Source organism: Schistocerca americana, chromosome X (assembly GCF_021461395.2).
Source record: "Schistocerca americana isolate TAMUIC-IGC-003095 chromosome X, iqSchAmer2.1, whole genome shotgun sequence".
Taxonomy (NCBI): Eukaryota; Metazoa; Arthropoda; class Insecta; order Orthoptera; family Acrididae; genus Schistocerca; species Schistocerca americana.
Window position 1 is genome coordinate 728,184,664 of NC_060130.1, and position 25,214 is coordinate 728,209,877.

At 45.1% G+C, this 25,214-nt stretch overlaps 1 protein-coding gene across 1 annotated transcript; it reads left to right on the forward strand.

Moving 5' to 3' along the window:
* Window positions 1–908: 908 nt before the first annotated feature.
* Window positions 909–21,655, forward strand: LOC124556278 (putative glycine-rich cell wall structural protein 1). Its single transcript, XM_047130262.1, has 3 exons — window positions 909–935; window positions 13,798–14,394; window positions 21,524–21,655. The coding sequence occupies exons 1-3, from the start codon at window positions 909–911 to the stop codon at window positions 21,653–21,655; spliced, it is 756 nt and encodes a 251-aa protein (XP_046986218.1).
* Window positions 21,656–25,214: the final 3,559 nt, after the last annotated feature.

Genomic DNA, 25,214 nt, shown 5'->3' on the forward strand with positions numbered 1-25,214 from the left:
TTGCAGACAGTATCTACATATATTTCTGAGCATACCTGCAAAATTACGTCATTGTACGATACGTAGTTCAGGAGGTATGACGTATAAACATTGAGATGCGCGAAGAACTAGATTTTGCTTAAAATGGAGAGCAAATCACCAGACTATATTCATCCAGTGTTTCATAATGAGAGCACTTAGTGCCTTCCAACACACTTTAAGAATAATTTCAACATTTTCTAAACTTTTCTCGCTTGTACGCTCAAAGTTTAATTGTTAACACATTAACTCGTTCGTAAAGTAATCAGGCATTCGAAGCTGTTTTATATATTGGAGTTAAATACTTTAAAGTTCGGGGGCTTACTGGTATTCTGCTAAAATTGAAAGAGCTTAAATATCTGTAATTTTACTTCTGTTTTCAATTTCACCTCAGAGCCGCAAATACGAACCAGAAGACATTCAGGTGCCCGCGAGCAGCTGTTTATCAATTTCTAGTATAAAAGCGACCGCAGATTAACTCAAAGATCTCTTCCAAATTTAATACCTCTCGAAACAGCAGTATCTGAAAAATGGTTCAGCCACAGAGACGGCATTCACAGAGACGTTGTAGTAGAAGCCACGCCACGCTATTCGTTTCCGAACGAACACATCCGTAAGAAGGAAGAGGTACGTTCCGGAGTGTCCCCCGGCGACGTGTTGTGGGGTAGTACATCTATGCCGTAACACAGGCCTGATTACGATCGTGCCGATGTGAATTAGGGCCTCTGTGCTGTTGTCTGAGCGCGCCGACTGTTAATGTCGTTCCGGACACATTGTTATTCCGCGGGGCGCATCAGTAGAAAGGGCCGGGCTCTCACAGAGCCGGCGGTATATAAGCGCCTGGCGAAAGGAGACAGCGCAGTAGCACGTAGCACGGCTCCGCCCTCACCATGGCCCGCGCGCACCTCCTAGCCCTGGTAAGCACATCTCCACAGCTCTCCTCTGTCCGCTTGCGGTAGCTTCCTAGAATCATTCAGCTGGCCTTGGAAGCTACGAAGCGGCAGGTTCAGTACCTACCAAAATTAACTAGCATTTCTTAGATAACATTTTAACTTCTAAAACATACTCTTGGGATTTTGTCATTGTATTAACAACAAGACTTGCTTTCCATCATTTAAACAGATCTCTGCATCTGTATTTGTCAATCAGTTTCTTCTAAGTTGCTAAACCGCATTGTTGCATGAGCCAGAGAACAGTTATATGGCAAACGAGAGAACGAGGAGTGATATGTACAGGTTTTTGTTTGGTATCTAACAGATTAGAAAGCCATCACTAAAGTAAGCAAGATCAAGTGCCTGCAGGCTGCAGTAGCTATACAGAGATGAGGGGACTTGGGCAGATAGACCAGCGTGTAGAGTTCCATCAAACCAGTCTAGCGACTGAAAACCATAACAGCGATGGGTTGGTTCTCAAACCTCTCCGCAGTGATTCATGTACTGCACGAGTGTGTAGTACCCATGTAAAATACAACTGACTGGGGATTTGAACGAATAAATAGAGCCGCGCGGAGTGACCGCGCGGTTAGAGACGCCATGTCACTAATTGCGCGGCCCCTCCCGTCGGAGGTTCGAATCCTTCTTCGGACATGGGCGTGTGTGTTGTTCTTACCATAGGTTAGTTTAAGTAGTGTGTAAGTCTAGGGACCGATGACCTCTGCAGGTTGGTCCCATAAGAACTCACACACATTTGAACATTTTTTTGAGTAAATAGAAGGGCAGCAGGAGCGGTAAAATGTATGTTCGACTCTTGGGAGAGGGTAAGGGAAATGGCGAAGAACTGTATTTGCCAAACGCATGAAGATAGACGCCAACTATACCGCAAAAATGTAATTTCCAAGAACCAGTATTAAGTAAGGAGTTTAGGATTATCCTAGAGCCCCCTACATATCGCTCCCGCAGGGACGGCCGGCCGGGGTGGCCGAGCGGTTCTAGGCGCTACAGTCAGGAACTGCGCGACCGCTACGGTCGCGGGTTCGAATCCTGCTCGGGAATGGATGTGTGTGATGTCCTTAGATTAGTTGGTTTAAGTAGCTCTAAGTTCTAGGGGACTGATGATCTCAGATTTTAAGTCCCATGGTGCTCAGAGCCATTTGAACCATTTGTACCGCAGGGACTGCAAAGAATGGTTAGACTAATAACACGCATTCGGGAGGACGACGGTTCAATCCCGTCTCCGGCCATCCTGATTTAGGTTTTCCGTGATTTCCCTAAATCGTTTCAGGCAAATGCCGGGATGGTTCCTTTGAAAGGGCACGGCCGATTTCCTTCCCAATCCTTCCCCAACCCGAGCTTGCGCTCCGTCTCTAATGACCTCGTTGTCGACGGGACGTTAAACACTAACCACCACCACCACTAATAACAGCTCACACAGCGGCATTTCAACATTTTTCCCACATCCATTGCGCCAATGGCATATGAAGAAACTCTAATACGTGTTACAATGGGATGTACCCTCTGCCATCACATCACAGTGGTTTGCACACTATGGATGGTGAAGTTGACGCAGTTGAGGTCCTACGACGCCATCAAATGTCAACTGACACCAGTGGATTGATTGTCAAACTTCTCCTTAGTATCTCATGAAGTGAATGCCTGTGTCACGGTTAATGACTAACCGTCCGTCGTGTGATGGCGCTAAGCATTCGGATAGAGTATGCTACCAGGAACAAACAATCTACACCCCGCAAGCGTTCGCTACAGACATCGAAACTGCACATTTGCTCTTCTGACACATCATCTGCAGGTATATCTACATTTGTGTTTACACTTTACGATGTACTTCGAGTATCATTAGCATTTACACCCGTTTTCTGTTCAATTTTAGGAGTGGTGTGGGAGAAAAACGACCGCATGAGCTCAAGGTAAACCTGTTCAAGAGCGAAATATGTCATTTACGTAGCCCCCTACGCTCATGGGTCTTAACACTCCAGTCATTTGAATGAGACAAATATTCAGAAACAGACGACTCGTTGTTTTGCGCAAAAACCAGTCCGCTCTTTACCTGTGTTTTTCTTCCTGTGCCTTTGTCCCGCATCCGCGCAGGGTCGACATGGCTATTAAAGGATTTGGCGAGGTTAATTTTGAAGTGTGGCCACATGCCCCTCCTGTCGCCACCCCGTTACCCTAACTGGACGGAAAATGTGTACCCCAAGTGTCTGGATGTAGTGTTACTCATGTGAAAGTAAGCGAAAGTCTTCTACTTACTTACTTATCCGTGGCTTGGGCCTTAGTGACCATATGCCTGCTCCACACTCCTCCTCCATCGTTCCCGATTGCGAGCCTCCTGCCAACACTCGCCCGCTCCTAGTCCCATGTCCTCGGTGTCCTTGTCAATATTGTCCTTCCATCTTGTCCGCGGTCGTCCTTGGTATCTCCTTCCAGCTACAGCTCCCAGAAACACATCATGGGGTACCCTCCCTTCATTCATCCTTGCTACATGTCCAGCCCAGGTCAACCATCTTCTTCTTATTCTTTTTATAACGTCAGGCTGTGCTTAAAGCTCTTTTAATTCTTGATTTTTCCGAATTCTCCATTGCCCCGTTTGTGAATCTATCTCAGGAGGTTTTTCGTTCGAAAACAAGCAGTTTCTCTTCCTCTGTTCTCCTAAAGGTGAGGCTTTCACAACCGCACATAACCAATGGCATGATTATACTTTGGTACAGCCTGATCTTAAAACTTCTTGACAGAGATCTTTTCTTCAGCACATCTTGAAGGCTAAAGTATGCTCTGTTGCCTCCAACAGTTCTTGCATTTATTTCAGTTTCACAGTGGTTCTGATCACTGCAGAGACTACCAAGGTATTTGAAAGTATTTTACCTTTTGAATCGGAGACTGTCCACCGTGAGCGGGTCCCCATCAGTCGCTGACTAGTACTCACCTAGTGGGCGTGAGAAGCCACATAAAAACCACATTCGAGTTGGGCGACACACCGACCCTCGTCGTTGACCTACCGGCCGGAGGTAGGTACCTCCCTCCCGCGGAAGCAGCGCTTTGACGTGCACAGCTGTCCGTGCGGGTAGACTTTCGCCTCTATTGATTTTCACAAACCGCAGAAGGATTACATAGTCAACACCTTATTAATCTATCATAACGGTTCCTTTCGATTCATCAACGAAAAATATTATGTCAAAAATAAGAAAAGTGCTTCAAACAAAATGATACACAAGGCGTATTTATGTGACTAGATACGGCGTATCTACGTATTACATATGCTCCACAGGTAGGACTACTGTTATGATATCGACAGTTGCGTGCAGTGGCCAACTGAAAACGGCTACAGAAGCAAATTTCTGCTCTTACTGCAGTGTTAGAGCACGTAACATAATTACAAAAGAAAGATAGGCAGCTGAAATGAACTGTTCGAATAGTGCAACTTTTGCAACACAGGATAGTCCGAGCGTCGAATAAACCACCTGTGGTCTGGAAGCTCAGCCAGCCTACCGGTGGTTTTCCACACTCACTTAGGTAAATTCGTGGCTAGTTCGCCACCTCAGTAACACAACACATAGTTATTTAAAACGTGACGACGGAAGGAGGGTATGATTCCAGAAGGAAAAAGAAGAAATAATGTAGGTGAAGCACCTGCTCCCAGGAACAAACTGACAAGAAAGTAGTAGACTAGCTTTCAAATCAGCGCACAATCCGCTGTACAGTGAAAATGCATTCTGGAGTATTTTAGATGTTTATTGTTCCAAATATAAACACATGCCCAGTACTCGCAGGACTAAATTTCAAAATATTGTAAAAGGTGACGAATTGTGTAGCAGTCGCCGTCGTTAACATCGCCTGCGTTTGTTAGCGACGCAGGTATACTACACATTTCGAGCAAGTCTTTCAACTGAAAACGCATAAAATATGCACTTACACTTATTTACTAGACTTTCGTACTGTTCGCGTTGGACATATTTACTCACAATGAAATTTAATATAGTTCTGGCAACCCCTCCTTCCCTCCCCGATTGTGACCAAGGTTTTCTGGAGGTTTCCTTTCTCTGTTAAGTCATCTCGCCCCCTTTTATGCCCCAATTGCGGCTCCTCCTGTTTCACTACCAGCTCACCTGTTATTTGGTTGAAAGGACTCCGACCCCACAATGGGTCAGAAATTGAGCTGCCCCTTTAGGGATGGAAAATGTAAACTAGTAATATCTTGCTTCTTGAAAGCTGTTTATCGCTAACAAAACCTACCCAAATTATATTGACAGACTTGTGAAACATTTAACATTCCTTCAGTCTGCTTTCTTTCCCTTTTGAAACGTGTTTTGAAAGCTTTTTGTACGCAAAAACCTTACGGATTCTTCTACGAGGTGTATTCCATTTTCTTTTTCAGCGGCAGCTAAGTTAGGAAACAACGAGATTTTTTGTGCTGGTCAGGGAAGGGAGGGGGTTCAGTGACGAAACCAGGAATGGTCTTGTTGAAGGAGCCGTCGTGGTATTAGCGTGAAGTGGTTTACAGCAAGAACAAGAAACCTAAATCAGGATGACCAGACAGCTATTTGTAGCCTAACCCTCCCAAATAGCTACCCATTCTTAAGGAATGCACTGCCTCACTCAATTCCCAGTTACATAAGGATCTAGACTTCAAATGTGGAGTCTCAACTAAGGTGCACCTTAATACTGTTCACAAACACAATACTTAGACTGAACTGAACGTCAAGTTAATTGTATGAAAACACTTGTAGGACTGACTGGGGACAAAACTCCAGGCACCTTATTTAGTGTGGCATTTGGCTGCTCGCCATTGAACCATGTAATGGAGATATTCTCCTTCTCGAAGCTGCAGAGTAAATACGAAACCGACAAGCGAGTACGGTGCGACGTAAATTCAAGCCAATCCCTGTGAGCTGATGCGTCACGACGCAAGAAAACCAGATTCAGAATTACAAAGAGCACTAAGTTCTACCCACAAATGCAACAATAGAATAGTAGTAACCTGAGCACTGGCTGTGAAAACTCCGAATTCCAATGCAGCTCACAGTATTAGTTTAGTTTGCCATGAAGATTCATTCCAGCCAAACTGAGTTACATACTGCACAACACACATAACATAACGTGAGCTCTGAGTAGTAATCTCGCCTTCGATGCTAACTCATTTTTTGGCAACTGTTGCTATAAATTCTAATGAAAAAAGTAACTACCGCTCAGTACGTCCCCATTCATAAACCTTTCTGCACAGAAAATCAGTATCAGAGGTAGCGAACAGTATCTGCACGGATTAAACTGTAATGTAGCAGAGTACACGCCGAGACGGAAAAAAGGTAGAAGAACGGCAATTATTTCGCAAGCAGGGAAATACCGAACTCATTAACTAGTAAAAATATAAAATTGCACCTGTCTCTTCGGAACGAAACGTCCGTGGCTGTGTTTACAGTTGCGAGGGAAAGCTCAAGAAACGAGTAATATGCAGCCGAGCAGCGGAACATAGCATTGGTCACGCAATGAACTGGTTGGCGGCGACGATGAGTCTTGTAGCAATGCCTTATCCGTCCTAGATTACTTCCTGCACGTCTTCCTGCGGCCAGAAATGCGTGTTATGACGCCGATGCTGATTCATCATGCTGAAGCAGTAAATACCTGGCGTGACATGAAAACTTAAGTCTTGCGCTATACGAGCTGCGTAACGCCATAGCTTAACATCGAGATAAGAAATTCGGTCGGAAACTCAAGCGGAAATGTTTCGAGTGGTACCTCTTTGTGCCTCTTGCCCTCCCCACAGATTTCTCCAATCTGGAAGTGCTTCACTATAGAAACGTACTCCATCGAACGAATAGTTGTGATCCTTTACTTATCAATCTATATTGGTGTACTGGTTAAGGCACTACACTCATATCAGAGGACAACAGGATTTTATGTGGTTTCTCTCAAGCGCTTCAGGTGAATGGTGAGGCAGTTTCATCAACTAAGACACAATCAGTCACAGTTCTCTTCTTTGTCCAAGCAAGCGCCTCGACGTCGATTGTACCACCCCTGGGTTTTCTGAAATGAGTCACTAAAAGTACTAGACGAATTTTGCTGTTCGGGCAACAAAATAACTGATGTGGCCCCAAAAATCAAATGGCTCTGAGCACTATGGGACTTGACATCTGAGGTCATCAGCCCCTAGAACTTAGACCTACTTAAAGCTAACTAACCTAAGGACATCACACACATCCATGCCCAAGGCAGGATTCGAGCAATGCTGGAGCCCATGCGCCTTCTAGCTTGATGACATTTTATTTGTTGCACCGCCACGCGGGATTAGCCGAGCGGTCTCAGGCGCTGCAGTCATGGACTGTGCGGCTGGTCCCGGCGGAGGTTCGAGTCCTCCCTCGGGCATGGATATGAGTGTCTGTCCTTCGAATAATTTAAGTTACGTAGTGTGTAAGTTTAGGGACTGATGACCTTAGAAATTAAGTCACATAGGATTTCACACACATCTGAACATTTTGAATTTGTTGCACTACTCTCGCAAGCTATTATCTACTATTCGGAGTGGTGCAGCTAGTAGGTTTTCTGATCCTTTCATGTTCGAGTCGAATTTAGTTGTTGAACCGTCACTAGTCGTTTGGCCCCTAAGTGCTTCTAAGAATAATCCGTGCAAGTGACTGTGGCTGACACAATTAACTTTCAAAGTGTGGGCTCTCCAGTCGTTGTACTTAAGGATGCGCCAAGGTCAAATATTATAAAACCAAACACACGAGGGAGGGGGGGAGGCGGGGGGGGGGGGGCAAAATGAAGTGTTGTACCACTCTTAGGACTAACATTGTTATTTTGTACATACACATCTGCAGCTAGACTCCGCACATTACCTTGTGCTGTTTTCATCGCCCTCTCCCTCCCATTCCCTGCCCCGTTTGGGAAAGAGGCACGGAAATAACAGCTACCGTTACATCTACGCATGAGCTTAAACTTCTCTAATTTTTGTCTACTAATGTGAAATTTATGTGAAACGATGTAGTATGTTTCTAGAATGGCCTTGTGTTCTCAGAATTTTAGGCGTAAACATTTCCATAACGCGTAATATATTAACTACACTGTCTTCCAGTGCAGTTTGTTGGGCAATATTTCAAACACTTTGCGCTAACTAGCAGGACTAAACGGACGGCTCTCAGCTAGAAACATTTAAGCTCGCAGGGACATGTAGATCGCTCTGAATTTGGCATCGCAGCCTAGAACATTGGAAATATTAAACATATAGCTAGAATCTCCTTGCCGATCATGAAGCGCGTTTGAGGATCCTTTAGACCATACAGAAATAGTTCTTGAGTTCGAAAATCAACATGCTTTAATCGCAATTCGTGATTTCAAAGTGAAATAGGCCTTGTCATTGATATATAACAACAAAAGACCATGATTGCAGCAATTGTCTTAAGAACTAATACCAGTATTATGCATATCAGAGAAATCTTTTACACTGTTAATTTGCTTTCTGACAATCCTGGCCGGCCGAAGTGGCCGTGCGGTTAAAGGCGCTGCAGTCTGGAACCGCAAGACCGCTACGGTCGCAGGTTCGAATCCTGCCTCGGGCATGGATGTTTGTGATGTCCTTAGGTTAGTTAAGTTTAACTAGTTCTAAGTTCTAGGGGACTAATGACCTCAGCAGTTGAGTCCCATAGTGCTCAGAACCATTTGAACCATTTTTTTTGACAATTCTGTTTACATCATTTTCAAAATTTTCAATATCACCACAACAGATTCCGTTAGCACTCTGAACTTGTTAAAAAGACGCTGATCCTTAGTCGAAGACTTACAACTCGTACACGAATTTTTTGCGCTCGTAAAACACTAGTCCCCTGAAGAGAATATCATATGAGCAGACAATCCGAAAAGTAGATTTTTGAGGAGTCAAACGTTCGTCACACGTGCCACGTTCCAAAGTTTCCACTAAATGTAGGAACCTACGATATCATTTAGCAGATATGATTCACATGTTGTTCTCAGCTAAGTTAAAATTCGTAATAAATTCCTAATATGTTAACAGATTTAATTTCTGTATCTTTCGTCTCAGACAATCCTAAAAGATGATGGAATTTGTATGACTTCCATGGGAGATCTAATTCAAATGAAATTTAAGAAGGACCTAGGGATAGATCCCTGTAGAACATTAGTACGAGCTGCCACTAAGGGAAAATGATTACAAGAATTGCACCGTCAGGGGAGAGATGTTTCGCAGCTTGGGAATGATGAGAGCGCGATGATCTGACCTAGTTTCCCACTCCCGATGTCGCTAAGACAACGTGACCGTGGCAGCGCACGAAGGCCGGAAGGCTCAAGCGCAAAGAAAGCGGCGCGTTTCGTCATGGCGCATTGTTTGCGCGGGAAACAGGGCAACGCTGCCATTAGCAACCACTTTCTCCCACTACATGCCACAGTCCACAACTTAATTAACGCCTTCCACTTGACTCTTATCACGGTGTAGTAGTTCAGAGGCACTAAAGTGTGCGACATTCTTTCTTACTTTTTCTTCTCACAGCATATGCCCTCTTCCCCTTATCTTAAGGACGATCTCTGTTACTAACGTACATCGAAGAGGGTTGGGTTGGGTTGGGTTGTTTTGGGGAAGGAGACCAGACAGCGAGGTCATCGGTCTCAGCGGATTAGGGAAGGATGGGGAAGGAAGTCGGCCGTGGCCTTTGAAAGGAACCATCCCGGCATTTGCCCGGAGCGATTTAGGGAAATCACGGAAAACCTAAATCAGGATGGCCGGACGCGGGATTGAACCGTCGTCCTCCCATCGAAGAAATCGGCATACATACACGGTAGCTTTATGCAACCAGGAACACTGGATTCTTTTGCAGCGTCTACTGACAGTGCTCTACCACCACTAAGTTAGGTGACATCACGGTTAAAACTGGGCTCGTATAACGTATAAGTTAGGAGGCTGAGTTCAAATCGTCTCCAGGACATCCTAATTTAGGTTTTTCATAATTTCCCATATCACTTCTGGTGCTTGCCTAGAGTTTCTGCTCAGCACGCTCCTCGGCATGACCTACCGTTTTCAGTTTCATGAATGAGACTAGCTTTCAGAAATGAAATACAAGGTGAAGAAATAGGGAATTACTGTCCGATATGTTTTCCTATATTACCAGCTATCAAACAACTTTCCAATGTCTGGTGCATCTATAAGCAGCAATTTAACGTGCAACGATCACCGAATCTGTGAGAAAACCTGTTCTCAGAATGACACTATATGAAAGAATACTGATAAATTGTAGTTTATCCACAATCGAGTTCTCTTAACAAAACGCATGTCCCACGATTACTCAGTAGTGTTTACAGCTCATTAATCCTTACTATGCTGAATTATCAGAATATCCAGAGGAAAGCTACGTAATTCATTACGACTTTTAATCACAAGTACGTCCCAAAAACGTGCTCAAAGTTCTATGATAAAATCGAATCAAAATTGAACTTACCATCGACGTCGAGACCGTAAGTTCTCAGTCCCCTCCAATAATTCTTTCCTACATCCAACATCTTTCCTATAACATTCTCTCCTATTCCACAACTTTATCCTCCCACCTAGTATATGACCAGGAGCCACCAGAATACCACAAAGAACACACAGTAACAACATCAGGTCATGAATACCTCGCAGTTTCATCCTGTTAAAATTTATTTTTTATTTACTTTACTTTTTTCAAACAAACGCTGAAGGCAGTCCCCTAAGGCCTTTAAGAAAGGTCACAGTTCGTAGTAACTGATGGGAAGTAATCGAGTGAAACAGAAGCGAAATCTGGCATTCCCCAAGTAAGTATTATAACCCTCTGCTGTTCCTAATCTATACAAATGATTTAGGAGACAACCTGAGCAGCCCTCTTAGACTGTTAACAGATGACGCTGTCGTTTACTGTTTAGTAAAGTCAACAGAAGATCAGAACCAATTTCATAATGATTTTGACACGATATTTGTATGATGTGAAAAGTCGCAGTTGACGAAACAACAAAAAGTGTGAGGTCCTCTACAAGAGTATTAAAAGGAATCGGTTATATATCGGTTACACGATAAATCATACAACGACTCAACTAAATATCTAGGGTTGAATAACATGGAATTGTTTACCAAGAAGTAATGGAAGAATTCAAAAATGAAAAAAATCTAGGAATTACAATTACGAACAACTTAAATAGGAACTATCACATAGAAAATTTTATGGGGAAGGCGAACTAAAGACTGCGTTTTATTGTAGAAACACTTAGAAGTTGCAAGAAATCTTCTGAAGAGGCTACGTGCACTACACTTGTCCGTCCTCTGCTAGAGCATTGGTGCGCGGCGCGGGATCCTCATAAGATAGAATAGACACAGGACATCGAAAACGTTCAAAGAGACGCAATTCATTTTGTATTATCGCGAAGTAGAGGAGAGACTATCACGGATTTGATACACGAATTGGGGTGGCAGTTACAGAAACAACGACATTTCTTGATGCGGCAAGACCTTTTCACGACATTTCAGTCTCCAGCGTTCTCCTCCGAATGCGACAATATTTTGTTGACTCCCGCCTACATAGGAAGAAATGATCATTGTAACAAAATAAGAGAAACCAGAGATCTACGGAGAGATTTAGGTCTTCGTTTTTCACGTACTGTTCGAGATTGCAACGGTACGGAAATAGTCTGAAAATGGTTCGATGAATCCTCTGCCACAAACTCAAGTGTGAGCTGCAGAGTAGTCCTGTAGATCCAGAATGAGATTTTCACTCTGCAGCGGAGTGTGCGCTGATATGAAACTTCCTGGCAGATTAAAACTGTGTGCCCGACCGAGACTCGAACTCGGGACCTTTGCCTTTCGCGGGCAAGTGCGAAAGGCAAAGGTCCCGAGTTCGAGTCTCGGTCGGGCACACAGTTTTAATCTGCCAGGAAGTTTCATAGTCCTGTAGATGTTGATTTAGGGATATTGTAAATGACGGATAACTGTAAATAATCAGTTGGAAAAGGATGCGGAAGGAAATAGGTCGTGTCCTGTTGGCAGAATCCAACAATTGCATTCTCTTAAAGTGACGGAAAACCTATACATGGAGGTCCGGGCTTAAATTTTTAGCCCAGACCTCCCGTATCGTAAGTATGCGCCACATCGTTTAGTAATAAATTTCAATGAATGTTGCTATTAAAAAGGCGTTAAGACTCATCAAAAACCTTATTCTTAATAGTCCAACAGTGCACGTTCGGTAGCAAATCAAGAAACATGTCACTTCTACCTACATACATCTAGCATAATGATTATGACGGTAAAATTAAAGGAACTGGTGTTAATATGCTGGCGTGCAGTCGTTCCTCCAGCACAGGAGCTGATGGGGTAGGTGAGAACGAATCATTTTGGTGGTTGTGCTATGCATAGAAAAGTAAAAAAGAAGGTACAACATACGGTGCAAAAGGCAGCTGAAGCACTGAAAATGCAGTCGATAAAAAAGTTGTGCCGACAAAGATAAAAACACGATTACGCATGGGCGTCCGCAGAAATTTTTCAAATTGGGGCAGTACTCTGAAATTGATTCATTTTGTATAAATGGTTCAAATGGCTCTGAGCACTATGGGACTTAACATCTCAGGTCATCAGTCCCCTAGAACTTAGAACTACTTAAACCTAACTAACCTAAGGACATCACACACATCCATGCCCGAGGCAGGATTCGAACCTGCGACCGTAGCGGTCGCGCGGTTCCAGACTGAAGTGCCTAGAACCACTCGACCACCAGCGGCCGGCTCATTTTGTATAACTGGAACAGTTAGTTTGACTACGTATACTGCCGCAAGAACTAAATTTAACAAGAATTACATGAAACGTGGTGTATCTTAAACGATTAATAGATATGCATTCATTGTTTTAGGCAGAATATATACTTAAGAAAATACAATTTTAAATATTTATCACCAGAGCTGGCATATTAGGATATGTTTGATGTGGATAGTTATGTTTATATCACCACACTGAAATTTATCTCATATCTGCGTTAAAAAATGTCAAAGTTGTGGTTACACCTTACAGTATTATGATCATATATGTGCATAACATATATTTCTCTTAATTATGGTACCTTCATTATCTAGCATGATGTGATCCACATGACATCGATATATTATATACAATGGAGAATGGAGAACTGAAACTTAAAAATCTGAAATAGAAAAAAAAGAGAACTACGGAGAGGACACTGTTGGAATGCAACAAAAAGAAAAATAATGCCAAATTAATACTACTCAAAATAGAAAAACGGAAATAAACTTTTCAAATACAGGTGGCTCAAATGGCTCTGAGCAGTATGGGACTTAACTTCTAAGGTCATCAGTCCCCTAGAACTTAGAACTACTTAAACCTAACCAACCTAAGGACATAACACACATCCATGCCCGAGGCAGGATTCGAACCTGCGACCGTAGCCGTCGCGCGGTTCCAGACTGTAGCGCCGAGAAGCGCTCGGCCACCCCGGCCGGCGAAATAAAGTTTTAAAAACCACAAAATGTCCTTTTGTATCAATGTTAAATTTGCTATTTAGTAATACGGCAAACAGTGATTGCTACAGTTACGTGAAAACTTTGTAATAAATACAAACTCTATACCCTGAACTTCCGGAAAGGGGTAAGTGCGCCCTATAACCCGGGGGTTGCTGACGCCTATGGATATTAATGTTAAGTGAATATGGCTGAAAGCGCGAAATGCACTTGGCATAAATAAAGCTGTATAAAAGGTGGTCGGTTGGTGTACGTCGTCAAGTAAGCTTCACTGTTTCTGGAACATACGAATGTCTAGACGATTAAAAGGGGCCAACGAGCACAACTCACAAAAACCGTGCCCCTCTTGTTGCAGACGATGTGCTGGTTGGCAGTGTCGGTACGCACTGCACCTGCGGGACCATACAGCGGTAACGGCGGAGGCGGCTACAGCAGAGGCGGTGGCGGTAATGGCTACAGCGGGGGCGGCGGGGGCGGCAACGGCTACAGCGGGGGCGGCGGTGGTGGCAACGGCTACAGCGGAGGCGGCGGAGGCTTCGGCGGCGGCGGCGGCGGTGGCGGCGGCGGTGGCTACAGCCCGCCACTCCCCAACGGGTACGCGCCGCCTCCAGCCGTCGACACGCAGTACGGCGCGCCAGCGCAGGCGCCGGTCATCCACAAGCACGTGTACGTGCACGTGCCGCCGCCGGAGCCCACGTACGCGGCGCCCAGGAAGCCGCAGCCTCCGCCGCCGCCCCCACAGAAGCACTACAAGATCGTGTTCATCAAGGCGCCCGCGCCGCCGCCGCCCACGGTGCCGGACCTGCCGCCCATCGCGCCGCCCCCCGAACAGAAGACGCTCATCTACGTGCTCGTCAAGAAACCCGAGGAGCCGCCCGAGATCACCATCCCCACGCCCGCGCCCACACAGCCTTCCAAGCCGGAAGTCTACTTCATTCGCTACAAAACACAAGTAAGTGCGTATTTACATTAAACCTATTTTAAAGAGCTGGTCTACTACTATAAACTAAAGCGCACAGCGCTAGATTTCGAGCTCGACGGGAGAGACAGATTCCTCAGATCAAAATCTGTCGATCTGGCCTGAGGTATTGTTCGCGCAAGTTAGCTTTATGACTTTTTTTTACTGATGACGGATTGTATTTAACCGAAACAGATAACGGCACGCGCTAGTGAAAGTAGCAAAGAGCATAGTTCGAATATTCCGTCACTCTACCATCTGGTGAGCAAGATGTATGAGACAGGCGAAATGCCCTCAGACTTCAAGAAGAATATAATAATTCCAATCCCAAAGAAAGCAGGTGTTGACAGATGTGAAAATTATCGAACTATCAGATTAATAAGTCACGGATGCAAACTACTAACGCGAATTCTTTACAGACGAATGGAAAAACTGGTAGAGGCCGACCTCGGGGAAGATCAGTTTGGATTCCGTAGAAATGCTGGAACACGTGAGGCAATACTGACCCTACGACTTATCTTAGAAAACAGATTAAGGAAAGGCAAACCTACGTTTCTAGCATTTGTAGACTTAGAGAAAGCTTTTGACAATGTTGACTGGAATACTCTCTTTCAAATTCTGAAGGTTGCAGGGGTAAAACACAGAGAGCGAAAGGCTATTTACAATTTGTACAGAAACCAGATGGCAGTTATAAGAGCCGAGGGACACGAAAGGGAAGCAGTGATTGGGAAAAGAGTGAGACAGGGTTTTAGCCTCTCCCCGATGTTATTCAATCTGCATATTGAGCAAGCAGCAAAGGAAACAAAAGAAAAATTCGGAGTAGGTATTAAAATCCATGGAGAAGAAATAAAGACTTTGAGGTTCGCCGATGACATTGTAATTCTGTCAGAGACAGCAAAGGACTTGGAAGAGCAGTTGAACGGAATGGATAGTGTCTTGAAGGGAGGATATAAGATGAACATCAACAAAAGCAAAACGAGGATAATTGAATGTAGTCGAATTAAGTCGGGTGATGGTGAGGGAATTAGATTAGGAAATGAGACACTTAAAGTAGTAAAGGAGTTTTGCTATTTGGGGAGCAAAATAACTGATGATGGTCGAAGTAGAGAGGATATAAAATGAAGACTGGCAATGGCAAGGAAAGCGTTTCTGAAGAAGAGAAATTTGTTAACATCGAGTATAGATATAAGTGTCAGGAAGTTGTTACTGAAAGTATTTGAATGGAGTGTAGCCATGTACGGAAGTGAAACATGGACGAGAAATAGTTTAGACAAGAAGAGAACAGAAGCTTTCGAAATGTGGTGCTACAGAAGAATGCTGAAGATTAGATGGGTAGATCACATAACTAATGAGGAGGTATTGAATAGAATTGGAGAGAAGAGAAATTTGTGGCACAACTTGACTAGAAGAAGGGATCGGTTGGTAGGGCATATTCTGAGGCATCAAGGGATCACCAATTTAGCATTGGAGGGCAGCGTGGAGGCTAAAAATCGTAGAGGGAGACCAAGAGATGAATACACTAAACAGATTCAGAAGGATGTAGGTTGCCGTAGGTACTGGGAGATGAAGAAGCTTGCACAGGATAGAGTAGCATGGAGAGCTGCATCAAAACAGTCTCTGGACTGAAGACCACAACAACAACAAGACCAAAATAATGCCACCCGCAAGAAGTAAAGAACGTAGTCACTAGCCGGCCACGATGCACTTAGCCACCCCTGGCCGTCATCGGATACACGCAGTGATGTTGCAGTAAACAAGTATAGTAGTGACTCAGGAAAGCGCATCGCACTATGAACGATTTGGAGACAGCTGTGCACGTACTATCAAGTGTTTCAGCGTGTCCTCGTGAATAGAACTCAAGATATGCCGACTGAAGCGCACTCACTCCCAGGTGTAATAATATTGTGGTCGACTAATACTGAAACTCAAGGTGGTTGGACGAGAACATTTGAGGATACGAGGATAACGAAAACCAATACTGATGGTGTGATATATTGACCAGCATATACGAGGGGCGTTCAGAAAGTAAGCTCCGATCGGTCGCGAAATGGAAACGACTATGAAAATCCGATAAAGCTTTGCACAGATGTGTTGGGTAGTGTCTCTAGTATAACCCCAGTTAGCATCACGTCGCTCTTCTCATTTCTGAGCTCGCAGTGAGTGCGTAAAGATGTCTAGAAAATAGTGTCTGCCGCCAAGTACGAGGGCCTGGTGAGAAATTTCGCCTGAAGCTATGCAGCTAACATTGCATAACTGTCGTGCTGTTTCGTCTTCACGACAATTCTCAGCCGCATTCTGCAGGGGCAATGAAGATGCTCCTGCATCGTTTTCAAATGGAAATGTTAGATTACCCACAATACAGTCCGCAATTGTCTCCCCCTGAGTTTCATCTCTGGTCACATGAACCGCTGTCTTTGAAGACAACATTTTGACACAGACAACGAGGTGTAGGCCAGCGTGGAGAATTGGCGGAAAGCACTGGCGGCTGCCTTCTATGATGAGGCTATTGAAAAGTTGGTACAACGCTATGACAAAAGTCTAAGTCAGAACGGCGACTACGTAGAGAAGTAGCAGAAAGGTGTAGCTAATTGTTACAAGTAAAACATTTCTGATGTTCACTGTGGTTTCAATTTGGCAATCAATCGGAGCTTACTTTCTGAACAGGCCTCGTATATAGCGAAATGCTGTTTTCCTTACTCTCGTTACTCTTGTATTTCTCATCTCCACCTCCGAATAGACAGTTAAAACACAAAACAACACAAAATTCCGTAACATTCGCAAGCAGAAGACATTTAGTTTTACGGTAAACAGTGTTATAGTGGACGGAAGGGACATCTGGTACAGTAAAAAAATAATGCAGAATCTGCAACAGGCAAGCATCTATTATGTTTGCATCCCAAAAAAATGGGAATGAAGTTAAAGAAAAAGAGAAAATCTGTGAAAGATAATGTTAAAATGGAAAATAAGAATATTCGAAGTTTCTTCTTAACGTCCGAAAAGAATCAAAACCGGTTGTTCATTCGTTACATCTATAACCCTTCCGAAATTAACTTATTTGTGTTAAAACAGTACTGATGTAATGAGTTACTGGACATCGAAAACAGACAGAATTTAGTTTCGTGTACAGGTCATAGTTCGCATAATCGTGTCTTTTGTATTAAAACGTTCTCTCTGTTTTAACAAGCTAATCTTATATAATAATATTTGATCGAATATTAAACCAGTAAATAAGAAGAAATGACGAAAAATGAAAGTGAGACAGGAAAAATAGCTATAAATATACTTTATTGTCAAAGTCGACCACTGAGCTGATTTTCAGTAGTCCTTTTCCACTGATTCAGTCTGCGGCTAGTACAACTGCAGAGGAAGTTCAATGTAGTTTTCCCTAGCTCCTCCTCCACTGTTTCATCGCTGCACCAATCTTTCCACTATATCATCTTTCTCAGCGACCTTCCCCACGTACCGAGGCTAGTTTTCTCGCCCTGTTCTCAGTTCGTGCCCCTAGTGTAGTGTTTTCCCTTTCGTATCAGTGTCCCCGATGCGCCAGTGGTCCATTTCCCACCTCCGCAAAGCAGTCCACTGTAAAAGAAGCTTCATTTACTTATCTGCTGCCCATTCTGACATTATTTGAGGAACACAGTTTCCTTCGCTTAGTAACGGCTCGTAGAGTCTCCTACAGTTGTGCATATAGCGTTCGATCTGGAAGCAGTCGACTTCGAACCTGGTGGCGTAATTATTATCATCGGTATGCAGCGGTGGCATACAGTTTCTGATCCTTAGACGGTGCACCACTGTCCTGGATTAGATCCCAAACCTCTCAGCAATGTCTACTGGGTGAGAGCGTATGCAGCACATGGATAGACGATGCTCAATGTCACTCTTAGGCAAGAGAAAGTAACCTACTACCACACAAATGCATCTTTCCTTTCCTTTCCTTTCTTTTCATTCCCACGATCATCTACATCTACATGTATACTCCGCAAGCCAGCCAACGGTGTGCGGCGGAGGGTACTTTACGTGCCACTGTCATTATCTCCCTTTCCTGTTCCACTCGCGTATGGTTCGCGGAAAGAACTACTGCCGGAAAGCCTCCGTGCGCGCTCGAATCCCTCTAATTTTACATTCGTGATCTCCTCGGGAGGTATAAGTAGGGGGAAGCAATATATTCGATACCTCATCCAGAAACGCACCCTCTCTAAACCTGGACAGCAAGCTACACCGCGATGCAGAGCGCCTCTCTTGAAGAGTCTGCCACTTGAGTTTGCTAAACATTTCCGTATGGTTATCACGCTTACCAAATAACCCAGTGACGAAACGCGGCGCTCTTCTTTGGATCTTCTCTATCTCCTCTGTCAACCCGACCTGGTACGGATCCCACACTGATGAGCAATACTCAAGTATAGGTCGAACGAGTGTTTTGTAAGCCACCTCCTTTGTTGATGGACTATATTTTCTGAGGACTCTCCCAATGAATCTCAAACTGTCACACTCTTTACCAACAATTACTTTTATATGATCATTTCACTTCAAATCGTTCCGTACGCATACTCCCAGATATTGTACAGAAGTAACTGCTACCAGTGTTTGTTCCGCTATCATATACAGGGTGTTACAAAAAGGTACGGCCAAACTTTCAGGAAACATTCCTCACACACAAAGAAAGAAAATACACTCCTGGAAATTGAAATAAGAACACCGTGAATTCATTGTCCCAGGAAGGGGAAACTTTATTGACACATTCCTGGGGTCAGATACATCACATGATCACACTGACAGAACCACAGGCACATAGACACAGGCAACAGAGCATGCACAATGTCGGCACTAGTACAGTGTATATCCACCTTTCGCAGCAATGCAGGCTGCTATTCTCCCATGGAGACGATCGTAGAGATGCTGGATGTAGTCCTGTGGAACGGCTTGCCATGCCATTTCCACCTGGCGCCTCAGTTGGACCAGCGTTCGTGCTGGACGTGCAGACCGCGTGAGACGCGCTTCATCCCAAACATGCTCAATGGGGGACAGATCCGGAGATCTTGCTGGCCAGGGTAGTTGACTTACACCTTCTAGAGCACGTTGGGTGGCACGGGATACATGCGGACGTGCATTGTCCTGTTGGAACAGCAAGTTCTCTTGCCGGTCTAGGAATGGTAGAACGATGGGTTCGATGACGGTTTGGATGTACCGTGCACTATTCAGTGTCCCCTCGACGATCACCAGAGGTGTACGGCCAGTGTAGGAGATCGCTCCCCACACCATGATGCCGGGTGTTGGCCCTGTGTGCCTCGGTCGTATGCAGTCCTGATTGTGGCGCTCACCTGCACGGCGCCAAACACGCATACGACCGTCATTGGCACCAAGGCAGAAGCGACTCTCATCGCTGAAGACGACACGTCTCCATTCGTCCCTCCATTCACGCCTGTCGCGACACCACTGGAGGCGGGCTGCACGATGCTGGGGCGTGAGCGGAAGACGGCCTAACGGTGTGCGGGACCGTAGCCCAGCTTCATGGAGACGGTTGCGAATGGTCCTCGCCGATACCCCAGGAGCAACAGTGTCCCTAATTTGCTGGGAAGTGACGGTGCGGTCCCCTACGGCACTGCGTAGGATCCTACGGTCTTGGCGTGCATCCGTGCGTCGCTGCGGTCCGGTCCCAGGTCGACGGGCACGTGCACCTTCCGCCGACCACTGGCGACAACATCGATGTACTGTGGAGACCTCACGCCCCACGTGTTGAGCAATTCGGCGGTACGTCCACCCGGCCTCCCGCATGCCCACTATATGCCCTCGCTCAAAGTCCGTCAACTGCACATACGGTTCACGTCCACGCTGTCGCGGCATACTACCAGTGTTAAAGACTGCGATGGAGCTCCGTATGCCACGGCAAACTGGCTGACACTGACGGCGGCGGTGCACAAATGCTGCGCAGCTAGCGCCATTCGACGGCCAACACCGCGGTTCCTGGTGTGTCCGCTGTGCTGTGCGTGTGATCATTGCTTGTACAGCCATCTCGCAGTGTCCGGAGCAAGTATGGTGGGTCTGACACACCGGTGTCAATGTGTTCTTTTTTCCATTTCCAGGAGTGTATGTTATGTGGACATGTGTCCGGAAACACTTACTTTCCATGTTAGAGCTCATTTTATTACTTCTCTTCAAACCACATTAATCATCGAATAGAAACACACAGCAACAGAACCTACCAGCGTGCCTTCAAACACTTTGTTACAGGAAATGTTCAAAATGTCCTCCGTTAGCGAGGATACATGCATCCACCCTCCGTCGCATGGAATCCCTGATGCGCTGATGCAGCCCTGGAGAATGGCGTATTGTATCACAGCCGTCCACAATACGAGCACGAACAGTCTCTACATTTGGTACCGGGGTTGCGTAGACAAAAGCTTTCAAATGCCCCCATAAATGAAAGTCAAGAGGGTTGAGGTCAGGAGAGCATGGAGGCCACGGAATTGGTCCGCCTCTCAATCCATCGGTCACCGAATCTGTTGTTAAGAAGCGTACGAACACTTAGACTGAAATGTGCAGGAGCTCCATCGTGCATGAACCACATGTTGTGTCGTACTTGTAAAGGCACATGTTCTAGCAGCACAGGTAGAGTATCCCGTATGAAATCATCATAACCTGCTCCATTGAGCGTAGGTGGAAGAACATACTGACGAAACTAAAATGAGCTCTAACATGGAAATTAAGCGTTTCCGGACACATGCCCACATAACATATTTTCTTTATTTGTGTGTGAGGAATGTTTCCTGAAAGTTTGGCCGTACCTTTTTGTAACACCCTGTAATCATACAATAAAGGATCCTTCTTTCTGTGTATTCGCAATACATTACATTTGTCTATGTTAAGGCTCAGTTGCCACTCCCTGCACCAAGTGCCTATCCGCTGCAGATCTTCCTGCAGATCTGGATACGATACGATAAGATGCAAAAGACGACACTATCTTGCAGTCATCTGCACGACACACTCTCATATGATGAGCCGCTCTACCCCAATGACTTAGGATGCCTCAGAAACACCTGCGAAATGAGTTACAACGTTCCAGTAGGAGCAAGTGCCTAGGCAGAGAACAGAATGAATGACCGCAAGTGCTTGTTGCCTGTTGCAGACTCAGGAGGGCGGCGGACCGGGCGGCGCGTACGGACCTCCATCGCCGTCTGGCCCCAGCCCAGAATACGGTGCTCCAAGCGCCGGTGGCGGCGGCGGCGGCGGCGGCGCCGGCGGCTCGGGCCCCTACTGAGACCTGCGCCTCACAGCTCACACCGCAGCACTCGCTTGTGTCTAGTTGTGAACACAGTTAGCTATAAACTGTTACTCATAGGTGGTGTTTTCAATCACTTTTGTTCATTTTTTTAAACTGTTTTTTATACATGTAATATGTAATAAATTTATTGTTTCTTAGAACATTGCATTTTTATTGTTGTTTGTGATATACAGGTCGCTTCACAAAGACAGACCGTATTTCACATATTTTCTTTTACGTAGAAACACGGAATGACGCACTAAGTGACGCACCCAGAAGGGGAGGAGGAAAAGAAATGAAACGTCACGAGTTGACACGGTACGTGATGTTACATGAGTGATTACGGTATAGAGTCAAATTTACAAAGAATTTGGCAGTAGGAGTCTACTTATCAGTATTATATTCCTGAATTCCAGTCAACAGTAGATATCCTCGGTGTAGCAAAGCAGCTTAAATCATTTAATAAAAGCAAGGCCTACGATCCAGATCGCAATACTAGTCAGGTTCCTTTCAGAGTATGCTGACACAATAGCTCCATATTTAGCAGCTATATACAACCGCTCGCTTACCGAAAGATCCGTACCAAAAGACTGGAAAGGATTGAGGGAGGACATAGAAGCAATTCAGAGGCGGGCTGCTAGATTTGTTACTGGTAGGTCTGATCATCACGCGAGTGTTACGGAAATGCTTCAGGAACTCGGGTGGGAGTCTCTGGAAGAAAGGAGGCGTTCTTTTCGTGAACCGCTACTGAGGAAATTTAGAGAACCAGCATTTGAGGCTGACTGCAGTACAATTTTACTGCCGCCAACTTATATTTCGCGGAAAGGGCGCAAAGATAAGATAAGAGAGTTTAGGGCTCGTACAGAGGCATATAGGCAGTCATTTTTCCCTCGTTCTGTTTGGGAGTGGAACAGGGAGAGAAGATGCTAGTTGTGGTACGATGTACCCTCCGCCACGCACCTTATGGTGGATTGCGGAGTATGTATGTAGAAGTAGATGTAGATGTAGACTGGAAAGTTGCTCAAGTCACACCAATACCCAAAAAGGTAAATGGGAGTAGTCCGCTGAATTACAGGCCCATATGACTAACGCCGATTTGCAGTAGTGATTTGGAGTATATACTGTGATCTAACATTATGAATTACCTCGAAGAAAACGATTTATTGACACACAGTCAGCACGGATTCAGAAAATATCGTTCTTGTGAAACACAACCTCTTGATACTCATGAAGTAATGAGTGCTACCGACAGAGGATGTCAAATTGATTCCATATTTTTAGATTTCCTGAAGGCTTTAGACACCGTTTCTCACAAGCATCTTCTAACCAAACTGCGTGCCTATGGCATATCGCCTCAGTTGTGCGACTGGATTCGTGATTTCCTGTCAGAAAGGTCACAGTTCGTAGTAATAGACGGCAAGTCAACGAGTAAAACAGAAGTAATATCCAACCTTCGCCAAGGAAGTGTTGTAGGCCCTCTATTGTTCCTGATATACACTACTGGCCATTAAAATTGCTACACCAAGAAGAAATGCAGATGATAAACGGGTATTCATTGGACAAATATATTATACTAGAACTGACATGTGATTGCATTTTCACGCAATTTGGGTGCATAGATCCTGAGAAATCAGTACCCAGAACAATCACCTCTGGCCGTAATAACGGCCTTGATGCGCCTGGGCATTAAGTCAAACAGAGCTTGGATGGTGTGTACAGGTACAGCTGCCCATGCAGCTTCAACACGATACCACAGTTCATCAAGAGTAGTGACTGGCGTATTGTGACGAGCCAGTTGCTCGGCCACCATTGACCAGACGTTTTCAATTGGTGAGAGATCTGGAGGATGTGCTGGCCAGTGCAGCAGTCGAACATTTTCTGTATCCAGAAAGGCCCGTACAGGACCGGCAACATGCGGTCGTGTATTATCCTGCTGAAATGTAGGGTTTCGTAGGGATCGAATGAAGGGTAGAGCCACGGGTCGTAACACATCTGAAATGTAACGTCCACTGTTCAAAGTGCCGTCAATGCGAACAAGAGGTGACCGAGACGTGTAACCAATGGCACCCCATACCATCACTCCGAGTGATACACCAGTATGACGATGACGAATATACGCTTGCAATGTGCGTTCACCGCGATGTCGCCAAACACGGATGTGACCATGATGATGCTGTAAACAGAATCTGGATTCATCCGAAAAAATGACGTTTTGCCATTCGTGCACCCAGGTTCGTCGTTGAGTACACCATCGCAGGCGCTCCTATCTGTGATGTAGCGTCAAGGGTAACCGCAGCCATGGTCTCCGAGCTGATAGTCCATGCTGCTGCAAACGTCGTCGAACTGTTCGTGCAGATGGTTGTTGTCTTGCAAACGTCCCCATCTGTTGACTCAGGGATCGAGACGTGGCTGCACGGTCCGTTACAGCCATGCGGATAAGATGCCTGTCATCTCGACTGCTAGTGATACGAGGCCTTTGGGATCCAGCACGGCGTTCCGTATGACCGTCCTGAACCCACCGATTCCATATTCTGCTAACAGTCATTGGATGTCGACCAACGTGAGCAGCAATGGCGCGATACGATAAACCGCAATCGCGATAGGCTACAATCCGACCTTTATCAAAGTCGGAAACGTGATGGTACACATTTCTTCTCCTTACACGAGGCATCACAACAACGTTTCACCAGGCAACGCCGGTCAACTGTTGTTTGTGTATGAGAAATCGGTTGGAAACTTTCCTCATGTCAGCACGTTGTAGGTGTCGCCGCCGGCACCAGCCATGTGTGAATGCTCTGAAAAGCTAATCATTTGCATATCACAGCATCTTCTTCCTGTCGGTTAAATTTCACGTCTGTAGCACGTCATCTTCGTGGTGTAGCAATTTTAATGGCCAGTAGTGTATATTAACGACACAGGAGACAATCTGGGCAGCCCTCTTAAATCATTTAGCAGATGATGCTGTCATTTACCGTCTTGTAAAGTCATTAGACGACCAAAACGAATTGCAAAATGATTTAAATAAGATATCTGTAGGGTACGAAAAGTGGCAGTTGATCCTGAATAAAGAAAAGTGTGAAGTTATTCACATGAGTACTAAAAGAAATCCGCGAAGTTTCGATTACGTGATAAGTCACACAAATCTGCAGGCTCTAAATTCAACTAAATACTTAGGGATTACAGTTACAAATAAGCTAAATTGGAACGATCGCATAGATAATGTTGTGGGTAGAGCAAACCAAAGACTGCGATTCATTGGCAGAACACTTAGAAGGTGCAACAGGTCTACTAAAAAAAATGGTTCAAATGGCTCTGAGCACTATGGGACTTAACTTCTGAGGTCATCAGTCCTCTAGAACTTAGAGCTACTTAAACCTAACGAACCTAAGGACATCACACACATCCATGCCCGAGGCGGGATTCGGACCTGCGACCGTAGCGGTCGCGCTGTTCCGGACTGAAGCGCCTAGAACCGCTCAGAATCAGGTGGGACATTGAAAAAGTTCAAAGAAGGGCAGCTCATTTTGTATTATCCCGAAATAGGGGTGACAGTGCC

What these genes read in the sequence shown, in the direction of transcription:
- LOC124556278 (XM_047130262.1), top strand. Translation starts at nt 909, where the DNA reads ATGGCCCGCGCGCACCTCCTAGCCCTG. An exon ending in GCGCGCACCTCCTAGCCCTG is followed by an intron (nt 936 to 13,797) that starts GTAAGCACATCT and finishes CTCTTGTTGCAG; the next exon opens with ACGATGTGCTGGTTGGCAGT. An exon ending in TCATTCGCTACAAAACACAA is followed by an intron (nt 14,395 to 21,523) that starts GTAAGTGCGTAT and finishes TGCCTGTTGCAG; the next exon opens with ACTCAGGAGGGCGGCGGACC.